Source organism: Heterobasidion irregulare, assembly GCF_000320585.1.
Source record: "Heterobasidion irregulare TC 32-1 unplaced genomic scaffold scaffold_03, whole genome shotgun sequence".
Lineage (NCBI taxonomy): Eukaryota > Fungi > Basidiomycota > Agaricomycetes > Russulales > Bondarzewiaceae > Heterobasidion > Heterobasidion irregulare.
In genome coordinates, this window is record NW_009258199.1 from 975,093 (window position 1) to 997,784 (window position 22,692).

The window sequence follows — 22,692 nt, forward strand, 5'->3', positions numbered from 1 at the left end:
TACTCACGTCGAAGTATAAATGGATGTGCTGGATGGATGTGGATGCCTGCGAGCGACAGGGATTGGTGAGCACCGCTACCGCTTTGGAGGCCGCTGGAGGTCTCGCGCATCCGTCATACTCACCCAATTCACCGGTCCGCACGTGCGAATCTCGGTCCGGGCCCACCCTCCTCCGTGTCCGACCCGCTCCCTGACACACACACGTCCTCTCATGGATCTCCCTCCCTCACCAGACAGTGTCATAGACGCTCTCCGTGATCTCACCGACCCCGCGTCCCAGCTCAAAGACACCTCCACCGTGCACGCCCGCGCCGGCGCTCTCTTCGCCCGCCTCAAGGCCCTCAACCGCGCCGCAAATGTCGCCACAAAGGCCCACAAGCAGGCCACCGCCGACGCGCGGCACCACATGGACCAGACGCACCTAGAGCTCCAGAACCTCCTCTACGAGAAGAGGCATCTCGAGCGCGAAATTGACAAGTGCCGCCAGTTCGCGTACGTCGCGTCCCCTTCCCGCCGCGCTCGCCGCTCACCTCTACACCAGGTCCATATATCAGGACATACCCATGTACACGGTCGACCAATTCGTCGAGCTGGCCCCTCCAGAGGCGCACGCCGAGGACGTCATGTCCAACCAACACCAGCTCATGCTCAACAGGCTCAGCTTCGAGCTGGTCGAGCGACAGAGGCAAGTGGGTTCCATAGCACGCACGAGGCCTTGTGAAATCTAAACAGCAACCACGTCATAGGTTGGACCAAAGGGTGAAGGAGCTCACTCAGCAAAAGGAAGAGCTTCTCAGAGACAGCAAATCGAAGCTCGTCACAATGGAGAGCGTAAAAGTACAGATAGATACCCTCGTCAAGGTCAGTCATCTATTGCTACTTGATATCAGCCGACCCGCGTGCCTCAACGTGTCATTGTTCCAGACCGCATCCGAAATTCGAAAAAAGGTCGACGAGCTTGTGCCATCAACAGTATCACCCGTGGGCACGCCTTTACAGACCTGAAACATGACATCCTTGCTCTCGCATCCACCGCAATCACCGCTCGCATCTTGTGTATCATTATTATCTCAGAGGACCGTGTATCAATCCACCTTTTTTTGTTGCGCGCAGAATCGCTTAGTCCATATAGTTATTATCGTGCAAAGCCTACAAGAAACCAGACATAAGAGTACAAAAGAACAGACATAAGGGTACAAAGAACAGAAGGGTGGATATATCTGACGAGCAGTAAACCGAAAGAGACGCGATAGATCAGAGACGCTGTACAATGACTTCCAAGGATGTCCGAGGGAACAGGCATGGGGCAAAGAGGACGAAAAGAATCACCGGGGTATCGGCAATCCGCGAGGGTCGAATCTACTAAATAATGAGTAGGATGGCAGGTGAGGAGCATATCAGGCGTGCAGACGGAACAGGACAATGCAAGAACCAAAGACAGAGCAAACCGACGAGAGAGAGTGAGAGAGGATTCCAGGCGCCACACACTCATTAGGCCTCGTCACCACTGATGCTCCCGATCTCGGACATCTCTTCATCGGTTTCTTCCTCCTCACCTGGCGCAGCATGGTCGGCCGCCTCCTTGGTCGCAAATCGCTGGACATACTCTGTACATCGGTGAGTAAGCGATCGGGCACACAGCCGAGGGCACGCGACACTCACCCTTGACCTTCGCATCATACTCCTTCGGGTGTCGCATGAGCAGTGCAGCGGCCTCGCCGTTCAACGGATCATTGGGGTTTGGGTACCGCAGGAGCTGAGGGAGGAATACTTCAAATATGTTGATCATTTCTGATACGCATATCAGTACACGGCCTCGTTCGAGTGCGATGATCCATACCGAACATAGGTGACCATGTCTGATTAATGACGTCCAGACACACGGAACCACTCCTGGTATCGCGTAAGCCATGAAACGGGTGCCACGACGGAGATGAACTGGGCTTACAGTTCATCGATATTGGGGTGGAAGATCTTGTTCATAAATCCGATGCTGGGCGACTTGTATGGATACTGATCCGGGAGCTCTACGTGGATCTTCCAGACACCGCCTGCGAACGGAGCTAATGACACGCACGCGCACGCAATCAGTGAAGAACTGTATCGAAGCGGAAATGAGACAATATGAAAGACAGAGACATACTCTCCGTAGGGCCGTGGAAGCGGACGTAGAACTCCTGCATGCTATCGTTCACCAAGTTGACTTCATAGTCCGACATCAACCTGAACGCCGAGACATCAAAGAACACGAAAACATCAAGTCAACCTGGTAGCTCCGATGCGTTCGCAGTAGAGAGCACAGAACGGGACCCGTACGCACATCTTCATAACATCCGTTTCGATGCGGCGTTTAGGAGTCGTGTTGTGGAGACGGTCGGAATGGGCATTAGTCCACGGGCGTGCGGTTTCAAAAGAGAAAGACTCATCATGGTATTAGCTTGTGCGCAGGTGGTTGTGCGGGGCCAAATGAGTCTTGAATGGGGGATGGCAAAGGAGGTGAAGGAGAGATAGGCAGTGAGAGCTGTACGACAGTGCCTGCTCGACTCGAATACCGCTCGAATCTGGGGTCCATGGCCTGGACTCCGAAAATCCCGTGCCGATCCAGATTTCTCGAGTTTATCTTATTTTCTACGTAAACAGGCCTCGGTATTTAACTAGGCGCTGATATCTCTTATCCAAAATCCATGATAAGTTACTGATGCTAATTTAGAGGATATGTGCCAAGTCGAGCGGCGGCACCCCACTTGGCAAATGAACACCCTCATATCGATCACGCCGGCCACCGAAAACAGGAAAAGCACAAGTTCTTCTCGACACTTCATTTTAGCGCGCGCTCCAGGAATACACGAGGCTACACGCTGGCATCCTTTGCTCGGCGATAACATCATCTGCTAGAGGTATGATTTGCTCGCCTGCTCGCATCGTGGCCGTTGCGTGCATCCTCGACATGTGTATCAACGCTACGCAGAATAAAATAACTCCCAATTCCAGGAGTTGGAGGCCTTGGTGCTGATACCGGCTCAGCATCCACGCCCGATTCGCGCCATCCGCTTGTCTATACCCCGGTTTCTATCGACATCGTGTCATGGAGCGAAGAGCGCCCTCAAAAGTAGGACCACTCCTCCACGACGCAGTACACATCATCTGGCGAACACGGCCACGGCCTGCGCCTTCCGGTCATTCCAGACGGCCGACGGGCACCTCCTCGCACTGGAGTCGTGGCAGCGGGCGCAGGAAGGCGCACCTCATCCGTGATGCCTACGCTACCCTGCTGATTGATCGCGCGCCAGGCTACCAGGACCGCTAGAGCGAAATCGGTCTCAGAACGGCTTTCCAAAGCCCGCGCGCACACACACGTATCTCACGTATTTTGTGCGAGGGGGTGTGCGCGCGGAAAACGGGAGATGAAGACGTAAAAGGCGACGCACCGAACCAGAATAGGCCCAGTGCACCTATCAGGATCATCTCTTCCTGCGACTCGGTGAGCACATTGCCGCTTCTTCTGTGGTGGAGCACGACGCTGAGGAGCGATTATCAGTCGATCGTACGAACGTGCGACAGAGAAGAGGCACGCACAAGACCAGTAAGCATGAGATGGCCAACATGGCTACTGAGGTCTGCGACAACGTCAATGCATCTGCGCGACCGATAGCTCAGCGTCCAAAAAATGGTCTTATAGCGGTGCGAGATGCATACGGAGAGTATGTGGGATGGCCTGTAGGACGGCATGCCCGGCGATTATTGCAGCGATCGCTACAGAATCGATAATAAGCTAAGCCTTGGGATTGTGACGAAGATCAAGGTCACCTGCTGCGATGGAACGACCTAGGTGTTCTTTGAATAACGGCATATCAGCGGGGATGTGGAAAGGGGAAGTCAGTCGTGAATCGTCTCAAGAGTTGTAAAGGTCGAAAGGTCGGTCGCAGTTGCTGGTCACATTCTCCCAGCCTCGCGCTTTATCAAGTGCTATTTGAACACAGACTGCACAACATGAGGACTACATGTGTTGGACCAATGACCGGCGACCGATAAATATATCCGTCTAGACGTAACTCGTCCACATACATGGTGGAACGTGAATCATCAGTATGTACACTTGAAGCAAGGTTGCACGTATCCAAAAGGTGCATTCGCACATAGGTTAGTCATGAGAACCGTCCTTTTTTCCGCTCTCAACGTAGGCCAGTAGCATAGCCCTTGGACTTAGATGCTCTGCACTATGCCTGGATATTGAGTAACCGTGGCAGGTTGACCATTGACGCCCGGTTGAATGACTACGGAGTGGCCAGGCCGCTGCTGAATCGCATTTCCACCGGCATAGATCATGCCTGGCACACCTGCACCACTCATAGGATATCCTCCGTACATTTGGGGGTAGGAAGAGTAAGGAACGCCAGGATAGCCAGGGGCTTGTCCGAACCACGGTAGGAGATCCGTTGATTCCTGCCAGATGTAAGGGTACCCCATCACTTGAGATCTGTTCGCCAGTGCGATGATAAAGATCAGGGAGAAGGCCACTGTCAAGCGGCTCAGAAGAATTGTCGATATTCAAATGATATAAGGAACGTACGGCAAATGAAGATCGCCCACGAAAAGGCCTCCACGACCTTCGACTCGTAACAATAAGCACGCGCTGAAACTGATATAAAAAAAACATTATCAACGATCAAACAGGTGATTCGTGTAGAACGGACTGACCCTGTCCATTCTTTGTCGGTGTCATCTGATTACCCATCGAAAAGCACTCCACTGCACCGATCGTGTCACTTCACGGCCGTCAGCCTCGACATACTCAGTATGGATAACAGCGACCTACGAGGACCATGCACCCATAGCTATATAGAAGGTCAGCGAGAGGGGTCACATGAAAGTCGCTTGAATACTCACTTAGCCATAGGACAGCCGTGATGAACAAGAAAACCGCCTCAAACCGCGGTTGCGATCTTATTAGTCTGTCAAGCGATCGTCGGCACATTGAGTTAGACGTGTGATCAGGAGAAGGAAGCCCACAATACGATGATTATGAATATGGTCCAGGCCGGGACCACTAGGGAGAAGATCGTGAAGTCGTCTATGGGCGGAACCAAATTTTGAGTCCGTGTAGCGCAAGCGGACCCAGGGCGACGGAACTAACGATGTAGGTTCGGAAGGAAGATGCTGGCAAAATATGCCGAGATCCCAAGCACTGTGCCAGTCAAGACGAGGACGAAGGCTTATTCGCAGCAATTTAGCCGACTTTATCGCGTGGATCTATGTCAAGGGACCTCACCGTAGGCCGACAATCGAATGTTCGTGAAAAGATATGTCATGGTGGAGTTCACGTTCTAGAATCGGGCTCTGGCTTCGTTTCAAAAGTCGTAGGGAGGTCGTGAGGTGTTGGTCGATGTCGGGTCTGTAACTGCCTGCAGCGCAGCAAACCTGTTTGCGATGCAAGCACGCTAATTATATGGTACGCTCTCGAAACACTTCACGTGACGATGTGGAGCAAAGGTCAACTCATGTTGTTGTCGGTTATTGCAATATGATGTCTAGATCCTGTCCAGAAATCTGATCTCTGATAAGCCCATATTTCCGGATAGCAAAGACCGTATGTGTAAGTACTCATAAAATAACACTGCTCTAACCAAGACTTCAAGATTCAATACTTATGCGTAATCGTACACATCCCCTACAGTGTCCCCTGCACCTGACAGGGATAAAGATAGTACATCGATCATCTCCGAGGAGAAGCATCCCTGCGGTAATAATCGTATTTATTCCGGTCAGATGTATACCGTGCCTGTTCGGGCCTCATCGTCGAAACATGGTAGGTCTGATTCTGTCGGGAAGCATGCGCTACAGGCGCAGGTTTCTCGCTCCGATGCGGTCTCGGAGGAGACGGCGCGGCAGGTTTCGATCTGGAGGCGGACCTGCCTGTCCGAGCAGTGGCAGGGAGAGGGAGTTGTTGCGCCCTCGATTGCTTCGCAGCCTTGCCGAACCAATTGTAAGTCGTGACAGGTGTCAGCCAGACGTGTCTGTTCCCGAGCAGATACTGCCTGAGAGCTAAGCCGAAGAGGAGAAGCAAGAAGCCCCATACTGTAAAGTTGTTAAGAATGACAGCCGAGACATATTGCAAGCCACGCTCACCGAGAGCAACGTTGAAAAGCGAGAATGCTTCCAAGACTCGGTACTGTGCTTGGTAGGTATCCGTCGAAACTGTAGCAAATACGGACCAATGAGCCAATTTCCTGAGGACAGCGGAGTGGCACTCACATCCTTCCACGCTAATGGGATCTGTATCCGTTTCGGATGCGAAACATTCGACGCTCGCATTCTCGGAATCCGAAGAGGCCAAGAATGCCCCAAGAGCTGTCAAGGATTGAGTGGTGCGAACGAGACCCTGAAGTACGGAACATACCAAGCCAAAATGTTCCCGCAAGACCCAGACAAGCTAGCTCAATTCTAGTGGATACGGGATTCATGTTCTTCCTGAAACTAAGCGCCGAACTGGAAGCTGATGTGAGGTTGACTACGGATGGATGAAAGCAAAAAGCTTACATGGCAAGCATGATGGCAAGACTGGCACTCGAGACGAAGATCGCGAATGGGACAAAACGTGCTGAGGACCGATGAGGCTCGAACAAGCGAGTTACGCGACGGAAGACTCACTGAGATCGGAAGAGCTCAAGATGCTTTGAAAATGCACCGCGATGGCGAGGCAGATGATGCTCCATAAGATTACAATGGCTAGAAATCAATCAGTACCCACATCCATGGCAGTGGCATATCACTCACAATATACACAAGCACGAATAACGTTGAATACAGATGGCATGCCAGATGATAATCTGGAAAACAAAGTGCGCCTGACAGGTTGGGGTGGTGTACGATGGCCGCGAGTCTGACCCTGAGACTGCATGATAAAGGGCGAAGAGGAAAGCTAGTTCGTGTGGAGGGGCGTGAAGAACGTGTGGTAGTACGCAGCTGTACGCAGCTGTAAGTTGAAAGGGTGGCGGCGAGGGAGGCAGACGCAACCCTCGTGGAGGGAACAGAGGCGTGTATTTAAAGCATGGAAAACTTCAGGGAACAGCTCCGGTCCGTTTATGGCTTTGGCACAAGAACGGGGCATCTTCCACGGGCCTCAAGGCGATCGCAATACCACCTCGAGGCTTTGGCTTTGACTTCGCATAGGCACGCGCCACAACACCGGTCTCGTGGACAATGGAAAGAGGCCACCACGGCCTGAACTGTGCTAGCAGTGGCAGACAAGGAACTGTGGCGAGGAGCATAGAGGATCCGAGTAACAATGGAAGACATACTTTGCTTGGAAACTTTAGGCAGAATAGCTCAAATCAATTCAGCGCTCAGTTTGCTGACAAGTATATCAGAGTGTTGACGCAGATTGACACCCGATGCCGGCATTATGCCGAACAGTGAGAAACCGATTATTATAAATCAAGCGCTCTCCGGAGTTATCAGCCATTACTATATTTTACTGTTTCCCCACATGCAAGAAAAAAAGGCCAGTCAATTTTCAGTCCATTCTCTGTTAAAAGTCCTTCGAGAATTGTTGCTGGGCATAACTGATAAAATGGCAAGTATGTAGTACACAGTTTGTTATTTGACTCCTGTAGACGATGTCGTTATCTACAAAAGACCGCTCGAAGATTATGAACTGTGCGTCTGCAGACTAAGCGCCGGATACGTAAGAGTATGACACAGGAAAGAATATCGGATGGCTATTATAACATGAATGAGGCTGATGGTGATACACATGTGGGGGACGGCGACGGAGACACAACTGGACAAACGGTGGCGTTGAGACGAAGGGCAGAGCACGACGGGAAATAATGATAATGAGACAAAGTGGCTGCGCCGCTTAGTTGCTCCGAATGGGTCTCGATGCTGAATGTCTGATATCAGAGATGTTATGCTCGGGAGCAGAGGAACGGTGGAGAGAGAGGAGGGTGGCACTGTTGTCATTGGTATCCAGCACATTTCTGACGGAGTTCTCAGTGATGTGACAGATCTGTGCAGGACAATCAGTTTGTTGCCACTGCATCATAATCATTGTACTCACTCTGCTGTACCCTCCAGGCTCAAGAGTACTCCTTGCGCGAGAGATGATATTGTGGATGGCATCGTATGAATATCTTCTCCTGTTTAAAGGTCAACATCATTTCGCCCACTCGCAACACGTTGGAGCTGGGGTAACTTACAGGACGCTCTCCAACTCCTTTCTTGATCCTGGCACAATGAATAAGTCTGCACCTGACAGGTATCGGCTGAAGGCCTGGTAAGAAGCACATCCCGCAATAACGTTCTCATTCAACGACGCCTGGTCGATATCCCATGAACAGTAATTTTCTCTGTGCCGCCAATTTCAGATGGAAAGACGGCAGTGTCAGCGGGAGCCACTTACGTTACGTGGTAGTGGGCAAGAGCTTCGGGGGTATGAGGGGCCAAGAAACGGTCCATGCTATTAGACAGTTGGAGGGGCGGTAAAAGGATGGTGGGAGTGCAGATGTGTGGTGAAGATTGACGGGTGGATGCGCGCGGGCAAGTGATTTATACAGGCGGGAAAGTTTACTTTCCAGTGAAGTGACGGCAGATACAGATGTGATGAAGACCAAGCTTCTTCAATGCAGCTGACTAGCAGAGGCGATGATGATAAGTGCGACGAACGTGGATGTGCCGAGTAGAGTTGGTGGCAGTCCTTATAAGTTGGTGTCCCGCACGTTTGTCCGAGCCCTCGTACGAGATCTTCGATGACTCACTCGTCGAATTTGTCGGCTTGTGCCGTCTTAGCGGTCTTAGCATTTCTTGGTGGTATGCTTATCTAATTTGGCGATCTTCTTTTTGGCTGATAAGAGGTTGAAGGTAAGATGGGGATGGCGCCAGCGCTCCAATCAGATTGCGTCTCAGCCCCAGAAAATAAATATGTAACTCCAACAATGACGGTCGCCCTCGGTCGCCCCCAAGCCCTGGAAGATATCCAATCAGCTTCTGGTCTCGTAGACTAAGAAGAGCGGCGTTAGTGAAACCAAGGGAATCCAGATTAAGAGCTCTCCTCGTAGTGTAGAGCTTACCGCTTACCACATATGCCTTTGCAACGAACGTGCGTGGCATCCGTTGAGGACCCGCCTGGTGATATGCTCAACGCGAACAATTTTGGCCTTCACCGTCCTTTCATTAGTGTTTCTGGCTCGCCTTGAATGCTGCCTCCATGATCTGCTTGCACTCTCTGTTCATTCTGTCTCTTTGCGTCTGTGCAGCATGGTCGGCACCATCGCAGGTTCCCATGGAGGTTCCAAGCCGTGAGTAGATCTCCATTTCGCCTTCTTGGCGGCCTATCTTCGCTGGCTAAATGTAGTCGGGAAGGGGTTGAACGAAAGCTTCATGGCCGGTTTTTGCACATCACCGACATGCACCCAGACCCCCACTATCGTCCGGGTGCCTCACAATCGTCCGCGTGTCATAGCAAGAAACCAAAAAAGGAGGAGGAACGTTCGGGCTATTATGGGACACCATACAGGTAGCTATATGCACGTCATGAGATCATCACATTCCGTGGGTTTACCCACACGTACCACTCCCAGCGATTGCGATTCGCCCTTTCGGCTAACAAACCTCACGCTCGACTTCTTGGAGAAGAACTGGGCATCGGACATCGATTTCATTTTATGTACGTGATACCGATCCCCACATCCAAAGCCTAAGGCAAGTGGTCTATGAACTGATTGCGCATATTTAGGGACCGGAGACAACGCACGGTCAGTTTTACATCTCCGTTTGTGCGATGAACGTGCTCATTCTCAAAGCAGACATGATAATGATCGCAAGCTGCCGCGGACGCTCAACGAGATCTATGACCTGAACAGAGCAGTAGCCAGCAGGATGGAAACTGCATTTCTGAGCAAGGGAATCCCAGTCGTTCCGAGTCTCGGTATGTGATCATACGGCAGATCGCTGCAGATCGTTAGTTCGCGGCGCTTATATGCATTGTATGTTAAGGAAACAACGACGTCTGGCGTGAGTGCTTACATTCTAAATGATCCCAGTTTACTAACCTTCCCATCCCCAATCCGTACAGCACATGTAAATCTGTTTTGTTTCGTCAGTCCATCAATTTGACTAACGTCTGTTGGCGAAGAACATTCTGAGCGCAGGTGGGCGCCTTCCCTTGCCTGCTCGACCCTGCGTATCATGATGCGCTCTTTCCAGGCCCCAACAACATCATCAGCCAATTTTCTTCGTGCGTTCAAGCTATCCATCTGGTTTGCCATTGATCTGATTCTATCCTCCCAGGCTATGGAAAGCCTTCGTCCCATTCTCATCCTACCAGGTGTTTCAGCGGGGGGCATACTACTCTGTGGAAGTGATTCCAAATGCAGTGGCGGCGATCAGTTTGAATACAATGTATTTTTATGATTCCAACAAGGGTCAGTGGCATCGCAGTCCAATCATGGTTTCAATTTATGATGCGCTCTGGATCCACAGCTGTGGGCGGCTGTGAATACAGCGAACGTGGCGATCCTGGAAATTTACAGTTCGATTGGCTGGAGGTACAGCTTCAATTATTCAGAGAGCGAAGGATGCAGGTTTGTAGTCCTCTTCGTGCAGAAGAAATCTGCGGACTCATCGTGCATGATACAGGTCTGGATATCGGGCCATGTTCCCCCGTCGCCTGGAAATTACTTTCCTGAATGCGTACGTATGAACGATTAGCTATTCGTCTCCATCTGACCACCGGGTATGCAGTATGTGCGATATGTCGAACTATCGCTGCGGTTTCAAGACACAATTCTGGGTCATATATTTGGGGTAGGTCCTTGATTGGATTTGGTACCTCGAAACACTGAATGGAACGAGGGGATATAGCACATGAATAACGATCACGTAAGCGCATGTTGACCACCTGTTTCGCATGCTTGATGGGGATATCCAGTTTTTCTTCGTGGAAGCGGATGATTTGCAGTTCCCTCCCGAGGCTGGGGCTGATGCCAATGGAACGGAAGCAATTGGTGGCCAGCTTGAGCCTTCTGCGCACGCGGAGCTCTACGAGACGTTGCTGAAGGACTTCAGCGAGCTGCCGCGAACGGCAAAGAAGGTCGACCTGGACAATTACGCAGTGATCAATGTGTCGCCGTCGGTGGTACCTAATCCTTACCTCCCTTCGTTCCGAATCTACTCGTACAATGTGTCGAACGCTGAAACAGCCACGTGGGGTGAGGTGGAGCTGAAGAAGACCAGGACCGAAAGGGGGGCGAAAAGAAAACACGGGCACCACCATGGAGGTGGGAACCGAGAGGCGCTTTGCAAGAAAGCAGGGTATCGGGACTCTTGGCGATGCAAATTGAGAGAGCCATGGAATTCAGACCCAGACTCGCCTAGTCGACGAAACACCTTGTGGACGCCACTGGGTTACGCACAGGTACGTGGGGTGTTGGATCTACAAACGTGTTTGAGGGCGGGCTTGACGAGTCGAGATAATCAGTATTACCTCGGGGAGGAAGAGATCGTGAACAAGACGAGGAAGCCGAAGTTCAAGCTGGAGTACCTGACGTATCGGGAGGACGCGCTGCATCCGGCGAGGGAGAGGGACGAAGGGCGGTTCGACTACCCCGTGCCGGTGCGCCACCTGCCTCGGTCGCTGCGGGCGGGGGGGAAGGAGGGCAGGTCGAAGTACGCGCCGTATCGGATGAGGGACCTGACGATAGGGACGTGGATCGGACTTGGACAGAGGCTGGGGAGCGGTGGCGGGAGCGGGGGTGGGACGAAGCTGAGAAAGCGGTTTAGAGAGTACATGTACATGGGCAGGGTGCCTTAGGGAGAGGACGAATGAATGGCCGATGGAGCTGCGTGGACACGGGGAGAGGGGGCCCGTGCGGCCCCGGTGAGCGGCGCGGTGTGTGAGGTATAAGCCCCTCCATCGGAGGAATGGGCGTCGACATCAGCAGCCCCCAGAACGGCATCCGTCTCGAGAAGCGATCCCGTGTTGCCTTGACCACGCCCCGGCCGAGATCCAGACAGACCGCCCACATCTCCTCCACCATCCTCCCACAGAGGCCCTCGTTGTTCGCTTTCCACCGCCGTCCTCGCCAGTACATTCCCGCCGGTGCGGCGAGGCTTTACTTATACTATCACTACTATCTCCCCTTCCTGTTCCTTTTTCCTTCTTCCGTCCGCTCACGGCCATCATCCATCTTTTTTTCGTTCACCGCGTCTTTGACAAATCTGATCCATTCCTCCTTGCTCTTATTCACGTTCCTTCCTCTCCCTCTGCTCTCTTCTCCTCGTCGATCGGCTGGCCCGCACTAGACCACACTGTCCTTGACACACACAGTCTTGTCTCATCCCGTCCCAACTCACCCTACGCAAACATCCTAATCGCCTTTCATCCCCTCCCCCCCCTCCCCTTCCATGGCTGCAGTCAACCTCCACACCATGGCCAACCTCCCCATGGACTACATGCCCATGCACCCCCACTCTCGCTCCAATTCCGTCTCCTCCTCGTCCCCCAGTTCTCGCCCACAGTCTTCCCAGGGTGGCGGTTTGCGCGCGTCAGCAATGGGGGGCCCGCTATCTGCCGAGGACCTCTATCGGGCCTCTTACCAGCTCGGTCGTCCCACCTCCATCGTCAACGATCACGCTCGCACGTCCTCTCACTCCTCAGCTTACTCCCTCCCCTCCACTGACCTCATCTCTCCCGCTGACTCTCCTCCAAACCACAACATCTCAAATCCAGCCCTGAAAGCTCACATCCGTTCCTCGCACATCCGTGCCCGCGCGGCCGCCTCCCCCTACCCACGGGATGCCGAGAGCGTTCATTCGTCTTCGAGCGAGACAGAGGACATCTCCCTTTTCCTCGCTGCAAACTCTCCTGCAGACTACCAGCACATGTTCACCGGCGCTCACTCCATCCTTCCCACTCAAGAGTCAGTCCACGCTACAGGCGCATTTGGCCGTATGACGCTCAGTCCAGATCATACCCTCGAAAAGCTCGCCGCCAACGTCCGTGCGGCGACGACGACCAGCGCATCAGACAGGGCGAAACAGATATTTGTCCAGGCGTGGTACGTTTTCCCCCTCCCTTGCCTCCCTTTTTGCCACGTCCAGTTTTCAAACGTGTATCAATCAGGTTGACCGCCAACTATGCACCATACCCTGACGGGAATGTTCCGCGACAGGGCTTGTATTTCTCATACAGGAAGGTTTGCGATCAGTATGGCATTCCTCACATCAACACTGCCACGCTAGGCAAAGCCATCAGGCTCTGTTTTCCCACGATCAAAACAAGACGTCTCGGCGTGAGAGGCAACAGCAAATATCATTGTGAGCAACATCTGCTGCGTTCCGCCCACTCCGTTCCTGGCGCTGATTGGTCTTCAAATAGATTGCGGTATAAGGCCGGCAACATCAGCGGAGGCCGAGTGGCTGCAAGATTATATTCGCAAATCCAATAACACTGCCGCACAGCAGTCCGTCAACGCCGCTCGACTCGCCAGCGAGCAGGCCGAGGCTGCGAATCGGGGCGAGGACGGCTCAGGTGAAGATGATGAGGAGGACTCGGAGGGCGCAAGCTCCGGAAACGTTTCAAAGCGCAACTCGCTCACGCTCAACAACGGAGTGAAGAGCCCGGCATTGTTCGCAGAGGACCTAGCGGACAAGACCCCTACCGCTGCGACGCTTCTCGCACATGCGCAAGCTGCTCCGAGGACCGGTCCCGCAGCATACAATACCCACGCGCCCATTCGCCGTCACCCGGGCCAAGAAGGCACGCTCGCCGCTCAGTCTCCCTCTGCATCGAACGGAGCACCAGGGTCATATATCACCTCTCAGCAGCCGACGTCCGTGCGCCATCTTCCACATTTCCCGTCCATCGATGAGGCGATTGGTTCGAATCCATCAGCCTCGTCTCACAGCATGGCCGCGCGCGATGTTTGGGGGTGGTTTTTGGACCATCTTGATGCACTGCTGGAGAGCGTGAAGTATCTGCGATTCGATCAATTCGAGATGCACGTTCGGTCATTCTGGACAAGCCTCAGTGGTAACCATCGTGAGATCGTCCATGCCCCTGCCATCGCGGGCTTGATGGCGAAGGGCGATGCGATTGTGTACGATGTACGTTTTTTCGTACTTCTGAATCCGCCGGAATCCCCGTTCTGACGGTCATCAATTATGTCTTAGGAAATTTTGGAAGTGCTTCGATCGCAGCTGCTTTCTTCGATCCCTGCAGCCTCTCTCGCGAGTTTACGCCAGTTGGCCGATAAAATGGAGAAGATTCTCCTGTTTTCCCTCGAGAATTATGGCACTACGTTCGTGGAGCCAAAGGTTGAGCTAGGCGCGCGCTTTGGTCATCTTGTTTGTGAGTGATCACTTGCGCATCCTCCGCGAGAGCGTTCTCATTGTTCTCCGGCAGTGCGGTTCTTGGACATATACCAAGTCACCCAGGCGCTCAACACCGTCCTGACGAACCAGAAGCAGCTTGCCGAGATGCGTCGATCATGGGAGAAGATTGATTTCGAGTCCGTTCGCAACCAGTCGGCGCTTGTATGCAACTGCCGGCATGAGGATCTAGTGCAGCTATTGGAGGTGGAATTTCGGTCGCTGATGGATAGCTTGTCGAAGAGCGCCGAGCCCGTCCGGGACGTCATGGCTTGGGCAGATAAATGCTGCGAGAGGCTAATGGGGGGATCGACAGGAGCGGACGATCGAAGCACTCTGAGTTCCCGAAGTGTTTTGATCCGCTGGGGGTACGTGACCAGTCAGGTCATGAGGGACTTGGTGCGTCAGCCTGCGTGTGCGGAGGCTTATGGGATTAATCTTTATCTATCACCAGACCATCCGCAGCGACCCTACATTTGGTGCTTTCCAAATCCTCAAGTTGTTCTTGGAGTGCGTCCATACTTCTTTGACGAGCTGACGGCCATGCTGATGCTGCCCTCGCAGCGATTGGATTGCTCTCAATGTCCTTCGAAATGTCGCACTTTCAACTACTTCGGTAGCGGCATCTGTCGAACCGGTCATGCAACAACAATTCTTCACCTTGGAGCCGATGGTGGGTCAGGAAGCGTTTGGCTCCCATCTTGATGCAAGGCCCTCCCATGTTCTGAGTCATACCCCGACGACATCGAGTATGCTTGCTGCCCTTCAACACGATTCGTACCCCTCAGGGCCCCTGGACCCTACATCGACCGCTTACCACACGGATACATACGGACTCCCCTCTTACATGGATACCTCTGCACCTCATGATGACCCTTTGTCTGCGGTGCACCAAAGCGGCCTCGCCTTTCCGGATTACGTGTCGGGTCCTGGAAGCTCCTTCGACGTGACGGCCTTCACCCCCCAGGATCTCGGCATGCCCCCGTCAGCGCCTTCAACTAATGAATCGGAGCATGAGGCAGAGGGAGTGAAATCCGAAGCCTGAAGTGCGTTTCTTCGAGCAAGGACAAGCTTTTTTCCCCTCTCCTTTATCATGGGCACTTTATCTTTTGGACTTACCGTATAATCAGTGCGTGTGCTACGCATTAGTCTTTTACTACTACCCTTCGGTTGTTTCTCGCGAGCATCTATCGCCTATTTATATATCCCTTCGTCCGTAGTCCTGTATCGAATTCGCCTTCACCGCTGTCATTTATCTGCGTATCCCAAATGTAAGACATTGTTTTCGTCGAGTAGCACTTACGATGTCCGGACAGTAAATTTTGTACTTCCTGAGTATATGTTGTTAGCAAGAGGAATGGATTGTTGACTTTGAGCGCTCATTTGTGGACGACGATGGTACTATATGCCGAAGATGGTGATTCCGAGAGATTTATGCGATAATTATGAACAAGCTATCCAAGATCCCCTCCTCCTTCGATCGGTCACTATGCTTCCACTCCCACTTGCTCCTGCACTTCTTCGAGCTTCTCGACAACGTCTTCGCCGGCGACCGCGGCCTCTGGCAGATCTTGCGCCTTCGGTGTGGAAGTAGGTTCAGATGGAGCTTCTCCTGCGCCGTTGGGTGGCGAGACTTCAGCAGGAGATTCTGGTACGCTCTTGGATTCGGCCTTCCTGTTGGCGCCAGTGAGGCGTCTGATGTCGGCCTCTGCCTTGGCGATGGCCTCGGCAGTGACGCGCGCTTGGTTGGCCTCGAACCATGCTTTCTTGGTCTTGAGATCCTCCACGACACGAGGAAGGTCCGCTGACGAGGCTGGTGGCGGGATTGAGAGAGTGAGGAGAGCCGAGAGCGTCGGGAGGGGGATGTTGAGGCTGGTGCTGGATACATTGGGAGCAGCCTCAGAGGGTGTCGTGCTCCCGCTGACTTTGGCTCCATTCTTCTTACCCCTCTTGCCCTTGCCGCCCACGAAATACGCATCGTCCTCGTCGCCCTTTTTCTTGCGAACAAGCAGGCCGTCCTCGGGTCCGGTCTCCACCTTCCGAATGTCCAGTTTCGGCTCATCGACTGGGGTGGCCCTCGAGATGGACGTGGTTGGGGCGGTGGTGGACTTTCCAGAGAAGTAATCAATGAGCGTTTGGCAATCCTCGATCTGTAACTGGAACGCAGGCTGAGAAGCCTCGTCGCGCAGGCGCTCCGCGAGCTCTTTCTTTTTCTGTTCCTCTTCTGCCGCACGTTGTGCACGCGCACGCTCCGCACGCCTCGCCCTGTCCTCGTTGACTTTTGCCCAGTACCGATCATTGGCTTCTCGGAATCGCTGAGCTGAATCGCGCTTCTGATTGTACAATGTGTCAAGCTCTGTTTGGAGCGCAGTCCGCTCGTCGAAGAGCTTGTTGCGGCTTGCATAGACTTGGTCGCTCTCCTTCTTCAGCTCGTCCAGTTCGGCTTTGATTGTGTCGTACCTCTCGGAAACGGCCTTTGACTCTGGGTCGTCGAGCTGCTGCCGGAGTTCGTCGGCGCGTGCTCGGTCGGCCTCGATGGCGTCGGCGTCGGCCTGGAATGATTCTACATTCTTACGAGCTCGCTTGGCTTGATTGATCTCTTGCACTGCCCTCTTCTCTTCAGCCAGCGTCAAGTTGCCTGAGTCGACCTGCTTCCCCAGGTTGCTGCGGCACACATTATGAACACACGCAAGAAGAGAAACATAGATGCGCAGCGACACACTTGATGTAAGCCTCCACCTCTGCCACTGTTTTGAATTGTGTCTTGCCCTTGGCGGCCTGAAGGTCCTTGACCTGCAACAGAGCGTGATGAACAGACCGCGGGCCTTGAGAACGACTTAAGGGACGCACCTTTTTTTGAATGCCATCCTGGAGAGCCTTGAGCTGGTCCAGGACTTTACCTCGCGAAGCTTTGCTATTGGATTGTTGGCCACGGAGGCTGTCCAGCTCAGTACGAAGTGTGTTCCGCCTGTCGTTCCCTGGCCCAGACTTGGAAACTAAAGATATTTTTTCCTTCACGGCAGCCTGACAAGCGTAAGCGATTGAGGGGACATGACATCCACGAATGTAATAAATCACTCACAAGTTTGACCTGGAGAGCGTCTATCTCTGTCTTGATGCGCTCCTGTTCCGCATCATAGGCATCCTTTTCAGGCTTGCCTGATCCAGAGGCGGGAGCGGCCGCAAGTTTGGACACGTCGCTGCTCGCAACGGTGACGGCAGCGCCGTTAACCCCTTTGGATTTCTTGGGGGCGTTGGTGGACGGTGCAGAATTGGCTTTGTAAGACATTCGTAAAACCAAAGGAGCGAGTGTGAGGAAGCAGTAAAGTTTATGGATGAAAGTCAAAGTAATTGAGGCGTAAGGACGTGGAATGTCCGCAGGGCGCTTGTGAACCTGTATGGTGCCGTGAGAATTATTGACCAGATCACAGGCCTGTTATTGCGGCAAGTCACAGCTGCAGTAATACGTCCATTTCGGCGAAGACCTCACTCGACTTGACTTCACATAAACGGTTGATGCAAAATCATGGGCAAGGAAAACGAAAGCCACATGAATGGTAGATCAGACTACAATCTTGTGGTCTAGTTTCTCCACTTCTCGACAGCATTCCTCGTACAGTTCCCGGTAATCGTCGTCCTTGCTCGTAACCTCCCCTTCCTTCCGTTTGCCGCTCTTTTTCTGGTTGGGGCAAATCATGACACAGCTGGTAGGCCGTTTTGTTGCACTCGCATTTCCGAGCTCCTCCTTCGAGGTCACGAAAACGTACGGAATTTGAGCCTCCTCGCTCAAAATCGGTAGGTGGGAGATGATGTCGATTGGTGTGATGTCTGCGGCTAGCACAAGAAGTCTGTGAAGGTCATTCTGAGTACAGCAGGATGAAAGGACTAGACGAAAGCGTACCCCCTCTCGCCCTTGCGAATTCCCTTCACCACTTCTTTGACACCTCTCTTAACTTCCCGTGCTTTTGATGCTGTAGAGCGGTTTGAACGCACAGCCTGTGAAACGAGCAAATAAATCTGACCTTTCTTAATCGCTTTGTGCAGCTTCTTGAGAAGTTTCTTTTGCGCTAGTGGATGCGCTATTGGGGATAGGTCTTCCAAAGGTATTGAAATCTGTTCCTTGTTCTTCTTCGTTTTTCTTTCATTCTGCGCCGAGTTTGTATAAGCATGGGTTGAGTTGCGAGTAACCGTGGAACGCACCTGGGCATCGACCATATCAACATCTTCAACCTCTGCTGTGGGCTCGGAAGCAACGTTCTTTATCTTTTCTGACTTGTCCTTAGCCATTTTTCGTAAAAATGAATGGTCTTTTGAGGCGTCGAGAAGGTCCAGTACTAGATGCTGGAATGTGTGTGACTATGAAGTTACAATCATGTCACTGTGACTTGACCGATCATCTGACTTGGGCTCGTTCGCGTCTATGTTTTAATATTACATGCCGTCGAAGCTACCCAACTTGTGAATGTGTGTTTGTAAAATACACATGAATTCATGTAGGTTGCTGATCTTCTTCATCACCATTCCCAAGAGGGACATTCCCAATACCTCTTAGCAAGTTTAGCCATACCCATGTAGCTCCGCGGCCTTCAACGTCATACCACCAGTTCAATGCGACGGTGATTTCGTCCGACTGTCGAACGTGATGCCACCATCCTGCGGGTAAGTATAATGTCTCACCCTCTTGCAGAGAAATGGTGATCGGATGCGCTGAAGCAGGCAGAGCACCCGGTCGTTCGGGGTGCGTGATAGACGACCAACGAACCATGGGTGTCGAAGAGGGAGAGGGCGTTAGAATTAGAGGTGAACCCTCCGAGGGACGAATATAAGTAGCATGGGGATACAGACGTTCTAAAATTCAAGGTCAGTATCAACGGGGGTTGTCATCCAGAATCAAGGTGTTACCAACCTCGCAAACACCATCCTTCAGTAGGTGGAAGAAGAAGAAAAGTCTTACAGCCTCTGACAACGTGATAAATGTTTTCGTACGGGTCTATCGAAAATAAGCTAGCATTCAGATACGGAGTGATAACATAAATACCATTGTGGATACTGGTAATGCTCTTGCTATTGCCAATCCATAGATTCACCGCATCCGGATGTCTATCTGTTTGGAGTAAGAGCAAATGAAACTTAAAACCGACGAGAAGCTGACCGAAGGCTTGACTGCACCAATCTAGCTCACAGGGAACATCTGCACGCAAAGACTCGAATTCTGTCGGCGAGTCTTGCATGTCTGGATGGAAAAAGGTACTTGAATATAAGTTTCCGTTCTGAGACTGCAAATAACAGGCTTCTGTCGCTTCATGTCAAGGAAAATAAGCTAGTTAATATACTTCTAATAGTCAGATCCGAGACTTACCATTCGTTGATTCCAGCTCGCACAAAAATGAGCTCATAGTCCTCTGTTCTATATAAGGTTCAACGAAATATAAAGATCCATCAGGGCCCAGAGTGACTGCATCTGCATATCTTGTAGATAGGTTGCAAAATCAGATTCACAGAGAGAATCTCTAGATAGAGACATGACAGACCCGTTTGGAGTTACTGCGACAGTGAACGATTTGTCTCCCATGTGTTCCAGGAGATATCGGTTGGACCACTGTTTGTCACCAGATAAATTGCATCCTTTGCGATCATCGACATCGTAGCGCACGTCAAGAAGCTGGAACCATAGCTTTACCTCTGATCACGACAGGTCTAGATATATGCCACAGTCTCGAAAACTCCAAGGCTGATGGAGGTGCTTCTAAGATATCATGATGAACACCGTTCATGCCTGGTCTTGCGGTCAACAAAGGTCATGCGGTAAGACTAGATGTGCGTATTGCAAAAGAGTATTACCATGGTATTCATCTGAAATCCACTCTAGGATGGTTTGTGACCTTTGCAAGGGCGCAGTCATCGTTGCACGAGTCTAAGGAACGCAGTGGACTTGTCAAAATAAAGGCCGTGGAATATTATTGGCAAATAACCTACTTATACGAAAGAGGTTAAAATAGCTCACGAATCACGAGGAACATGTTTGGTTGACGCGACGCGTCGCGTACTCTCACCTACTCTACCGTTCATCAAGATCATCACAGGCTATGGCAGAGATAAAGAAGAGGAACAAAATTGGAAAGGCTAAGAACTCCTCTGTGCGTTATGCTCAGACTTCTACTCTATCAGGTTCAGGCTGATCACACACTTGAATTCTTGGCCGCTGGCAACTTGCAGAGCGTCACAGGAGGACAAACTCTTTTGACACACTTCATGTCACAGAACAAGCTTGATGAAGTAGAGAAGATCCTTCCCCCTTCAGTAGAGTCCCCTAAAAGCTTGGCGCCCCAATCCTTCGTTGAACACTCAGACCCCGCTATCGTCGCGGAGGCTCTTCCGTCAGGAGCATCGAGTCCTTCATCGAGTCCGTTAACCTCACTTCCTGCATCTAGCAATTCAACATCTCATTGTTCATCTCCCACTCCCATGAAGTTCGAAATACGTGCGTACTTCATCATGAGTTTGTTGTATGCCTTAGTTTGTTGACTCGTGAAAGACAGAAGAGCAGCCTAAGAAGTTATTTCCCATGTTCGAGCCACATTCCACGTCTCAACATTCACGATCCAACGTGGCGGCAGACACGCCCCAGACAAAAATTGATGAAGGCACCCTTGTGCGCCGAAACCCAAAGCGTAAACGCACCGCCGCACTGCCCATCGAGTCTACTGTCGTATCTTATAAGATTCGCCTTCCACCATCATCTACCCCTGCCCTATCAACCCCGTCTGTCTCCTCCTCTGTCATCGACTTATCAAGCGATGAGGAGGAACCCTCTATCATCACCATCGAAGATTCACCAGTTCTCCCACGACGTCACTACACTTCAAAATCCGCCAATCCGCTCCCCAACCTTCACCGAACTGACACGCCTTCTCTCAAACACAGACGACCGCCTTACCATGAGGATAATCTATTTCAAAGTGTATTCCCTGATCGTCTGTTTCAGCATGTCCAGGGCTCGCAAACGCTGTATACGGCTCGTTCAATGCCGTTGCGCCATCGTGACAAAGGCAAAGGATGTGTAGGCGCGCATCTTACCGAATCCTCATCATTGCAATTTCTTGGTATAGATCCACATACTCGGTCGGAACCTTTCGCCACAAACGATGGCCCTTTGGCCACCAGAGACAGCGATCAAGAGCGGAAAATCATCCCGGACCATCACCGTGACGCGTACCCAGCCATTTCGCGTTTATTCGATCCCCCGTCGTACGATCAATCGCCAGCTTCGAGACATACAGACCCCGCGCAGCTTTACTGGAATGAGAAATGGCGACCGCGGCAGGCGATAGAAGTTCTAGGAAATGAGCGGAACGCCTGCTATCTGCGAGATTGGATGAATGCGTTACGACTTCATTTTGACGAGCATGCAGATCAGCCCTCAGGCTCGCAGAGAAGAAGCCAAAGTAGCCAGAAGTCAAAAGTAGGGTCTCAGCCAACCTTTCACCGTAAGCGCAAGGTTGCAAGACGTCCTCTGATCTTGCGAGAGGTAAATCGTTCCAAGAAACGGCAACGCCGCGGCGAATTAGACTGGATCGTGGATGATGATGCATCGGAGGATGAGTTACTGATCGACGATGACTATCTGGATTCTCTGTCCCTTGGGAACGATGAGGAATCACTTCTTCCTACACAAACTAATGACGGCTGGTCAATTCACTCGAAACCGTTCACGTTCGGAAGCAAGATTCACAACACTCTGCTGCTTTCAGGCCCGTCGGGAAGTGGGAAGACCGCGGCAATCTATGCTTGTGCGGAAGAATTAGGTTGGGAGGTCTTTGAAGTATATCCAGGAGTCGGCAAGCGTGGGTCTGCTAGCTTGGAAAATCTGATTGGTGATGTTGGAAAGAATCACCTGGTTCAACAGCCGCGTTTTCGGCTCGAGGAGGATAAAGCTTCGGCACCCATTGATCCACTCCCCTCAACATCAGCTATTCGAGACTTCTTTACATCACATTCAGATGGAGCTGCGAAACCTCCTCTTAGACGCTTGCGGCGGAAGACATCGCAAGATGATGTTGTTCCGGTGGATGTTAGATGGAGGCTTACGGACGATGAAGAACTGCCTTCAATAATCACTGATACCCCGACAATACAGGTACCTCAGACGAATGAGTCATTTCGCCAGTCTATTGTTTTGTTCGAAGAGGTAGATGTACTCTTCAAAGACGATGTCGGTTTCTGGCCCGCTGTCATCAAGTTCATCAAGGATTGTAAACGGCCAGTGGTTATGACTTGTAACGGTGGGTGTCCGTTTAGTATCCCTCAAGGGTGTTTCATCTGATG

At 51.9% G+C, this 22,692-nt stretch overlaps 13 protein-coding genes across 13 annotated transcripts; 4 read left to right on the forward strand and 9 right to left on the reverse strand.

Annotated features, from left to right (window-relative positions):
• Positions 1-211: 211 nt before the first annotated feature.
• HETIRDRAFT_449547 (uncharacterized protein) lies at positions 212-1,005 on the forward strand (the record flags this gene model as incomplete). The annotated part of the gene is made up of 4 exons (XM_009545372.1): positions 212-492; positions 542-671; positions 733-861; positions 925-1,005. The coding sequence occupies 4 exons, from the start codon at positions 212-214 to the stop codon at positions 1,003-1,005; spliced, it is 621 nt and encodes a 206-aa protein (XP_009543667.1).
• A 130-nt stretch (positions 1,006-1,135) lies between these two features.
• Positions 1,136-1,492, reverse strand: HETIRDRAFT_313600 (uncharacterized protein; the record flags this gene model as incomplete). The annotated part of the gene is made up of 1 exon (XM_009545373.1): positions 1,136-1,492. The coding sequence occupies one exon, from the start codon at positions 1,490-1,492 to the stop codon at positions 1,136-1,138; it is 357 nt and encodes a 118-aa protein (XP_009543668.1).
• Positions 1,492-2,328, reverse strand: HETIRDRAFT_425501 (uncharacterized protein; the record flags this gene model as incomplete). The annotated part of the gene is made up of 6 exons (XM_009545374.1): positions 1,492-1,607; positions 1,663-1,791; positions 1,841-1,893; positions 1,949-2,063; positions 2,144-2,223; positions 2,321-2,328. The coding sequence occupies 6 exons, from the start codon at positions 2,326-2,328 to the stop codon at positions 1,492-1,494; spliced, it is 501 nt and encodes a 166-aa protein (XP_009543669.1).
• Positions 2,329-3,103: 775 nt separating this feature from the next.
• HETIRDRAFT_170409 (uncharacterized protein) lies at positions 3,104-3,605 on the reverse strand (the record flags this gene model as incomplete). Its single annotated transcript, XM_009545375.1, has 3 exons — positions 3,104-3,303; positions 3,429-3,520; positions 3,577-3,605. The coding sequence occupies 3 exons, from the start codon at positions 3,603-3,605 to the stop codon at positions 3,104-3,106; spliced, it is 321 nt and encodes a 106-aa protein (XP_009543670.1).
• Positions 3,606-3,988: 383 nt separating this feature from the next.
• On the reverse strand, positions 3,989-5,391 carry HETIRDRAFT_438915 (uncharacterized protein). The gene is made up of 8 exons (XM_009545376.1): positions 5,270-5,391; positions 5,135-5,212; positions 5,011-5,071; positions 4,888-4,952; positions 4,817-4,835; positions 4,699-4,766; positions 4,571-4,639; positions 3,989-4,517 (listed from the first exon to the last, which is right to left on the reverse strand). Exons 1-8 carry the CDS (start codon positions 5,307-5,309, stop codon positions 4,204-4,206), a joined length of 714 nt encoding a protein of 237 aa, XP_009543671.1. The 5' UTR covers positions 5,310-5,391; the 3' UTR covers positions 3,989-4,203.
• Positions 5,392-5,953: 562 nt separating this feature from the next.
• HETIRDRAFT_155254 (uncharacterized protein) lies at positions 5,954-6,983 on the reverse strand (the record flags this gene model as incomplete). Its single annotated transcript, XM_009545377.1, has 7 exons — positions 6,775-6,983; positions 6,649-6,726; positions 6,538-6,598; positions 6,398-6,486; positions 6,253-6,348; positions 6,127-6,195; positions 5,954-6,075 (listed from the first exon to the last, which is right to left on the reverse strand). Coding segments are annotated over exons 1-7 (639 nt in total), but the record flags the coding sequence as incomplete, so codon positions are not given.
• Positions 6,984-7,551: 568 nt separating this feature from the next.
• Positions 7,552-8,649, reverse strand: HETIRDRAFT_381222 (uncharacterized protein). Its single transcript, XM_009545378.1, has 4 exons — positions 8,402-8,649; positions 8,199-8,348; positions 8,060-8,138; positions 7,552-8,008 (listed from the first exon to the last, which is right to left on the reverse strand). Exons 1-4 carry the CDS (start codon positions 8,455-8,457, stop codon positions 7,859-7,861), a joined length of 435 nt encoding a protein of 144 aa, XP_009543673.1. The 5' UTR covers positions 8,458-8,649; the 3' UTR covers positions 7,552-7,858.
• A 556-nt stretch (positions 8,650-9,205) lies between these two features.
• HETIRDRAFT_123663 (uncharacterized protein) lies at positions 9,206-11,809 on the forward strand (the record flags this gene model as incomplete). Its single annotated transcript, XM_009545379.1, has 12 exons — positions 9,206-9,296; positions 9,361-9,514; positions 9,579-9,664; positions 9,734-9,752; positions 9,804-9,925; positions 9,994-10,015; positions 10,288-10,421; positions 10,480-10,580; positions 10,636-10,689; positions 10,741-10,803; positions 10,861-10,878; positions 10,928-11,809. 12 exons carry the CDS (start codon positions 9,206-9,208, stop codon positions 11,807-11,809), a joined length of 1,746 nt encoding a protein of 581 aa, XP_009543674.1.
• Positions 11,810-12,879: 1,070 nt separating this feature from the next.
• Positions 12,880-15,412, forward strand: HETIRDRAFT_170415 (uncharacterized protein; the record flags this gene model as incomplete). Its single annotated transcript, XM_009545380.1, has 7 exons — positions 12,880-13,055; positions 13,121-13,314; positions 13,376-14,103; positions 14,170-14,347; positions 14,402-14,766; positions 14,822-14,877; positions 14,932-15,412. 7 exons carry the CDS (start codon positions 12,880-12,882, stop codon positions 15,410-15,412), a joined length of 2,178 nt encoding a protein of 725 aa, XP_009543675.1.
• A 342-nt stretch (positions 15,413-15,754) lies between these two features.
• Positions 15,755-17,656, reverse strand: HETIRDRAFT_472300 (uncharacterized protein; the record flags this gene model as incomplete). The annotated part of the gene is made up of 4 exons (XM_009545381.1): positions 15,755-17,031; positions 17,090-17,160; positions 17,218-17,391; positions 17,450-17,656. The coding sequence occupies 4 exons, from the start codon at positions 17,654-17,656 to the stop codon at positions 15,855-15,857; spliced, it is 1,629 nt and encodes a 542-aa protein (XP_009543676.1). The 3' UTR covers positions 15,755-15,854.
• A 273-nt stretch (positions 17,657-17,929) lies between these two features.
• On the reverse strand, positions 17,930-18,654 carry HETIRDRAFT_314498 (uncharacterized protein; the record flags this gene model as incomplete). The annotated part of the gene is made up of 3 exons (XM_009545382.1): positions 17,930-18,215; positions 18,269-18,338; positions 18,390-18,654. The coding sequence occupies 3 exons, from the start codon at positions 18,652-18,654 to the stop codon at positions 17,930-17,932; spliced, it is 621 nt and encodes a 206-aa protein (XP_009543677.1).
• A 202-nt stretch (positions 18,655-18,856) lies between these two features.
• HETIRDRAFT_123667 (uncharacterized protein) lies at positions 18,857-20,141 on the reverse strand (the record flags this gene model as incomplete). The annotated part of the gene is made up of 7 exons (XM_009545383.1): positions 18,857-19,215; positions 19,274-19,357; positions 19,406-19,471; positions 19,520-19,666; positions 19,727-19,836; positions 19,899-19,966; positions 20,037-20,141. The coding sequence occupies 7 exons, from the start codon at positions 20,139-20,141 to the stop codon at positions 18,857-18,859; spliced, it is 939 nt and encodes a 312-aa protein (XP_009543678.1).
• Positions 20,142-20,932: 791 nt separating this feature from the next.
• HETIRDRAFT_170418 (uncharacterized protein) lies at positions 20,933-22,690 on the forward strand (the record flags this gene model as incomplete). The annotated part of the gene is made up of 1 exon (XM_009545384.1): positions 20,933-22,690. One exon carries the CDS (start codon positions 20,933-20,935, stop codon positions 22,688-22,690), a length of 1,758 nt encoding a protein of 585 aa, XP_009543679.1.
• Positions 22,691-22,692: the final 2 nt, after the last annotated feature.

Excerpts from the sequence above, each read along its gene's own strand:
- HETIRDRAFT_438915 (XM_009545376.1), bottom strand. The coding sequence starts at position 5,309 with ATGACATATCTTTTCACGAACATTCGATTGTCGGCCTACG. Across the intron at positions 5,072-5,134 it reads CTTCCTTCCGAACCTACATC|ACGACTTCACGATCTTCTCC; the intron begins GTTAGTTCCGTC and ends TTCCGCCCATAG. Across the intron at positions 4,640-4,698 it reads ACCGACAAAGAATGGACAGG|TTTCAGCGCGTGCTTATTGT; the intron begins GTCAGTCCGTTC and ends TTTTTATATCAG.
- HETIRDRAFT_381222 (XM_009545378.1), bottom strand. The coding sequence starts at position 8,457 with ATGGACCGTTTCTTGGCCCCTCATACCCCCGAAGCTCTTGCCCACTAC. Across the intron at positions 8,349-8,401 it reads CTTGCCCACTACCACGTAAC|AGAAAATTACTGTTCATGGG; the intron begins GTAAGTGGCTCC and ends TTGGCGGCACAG. Across the intron at positions 8,009-8,059 it reads AGCCTGGAGGGTACAGCAGA|ATCTGTCACATCACTGAGAA; the intron begins GTGAGTACAATG and ends TGTCCTGCACAG.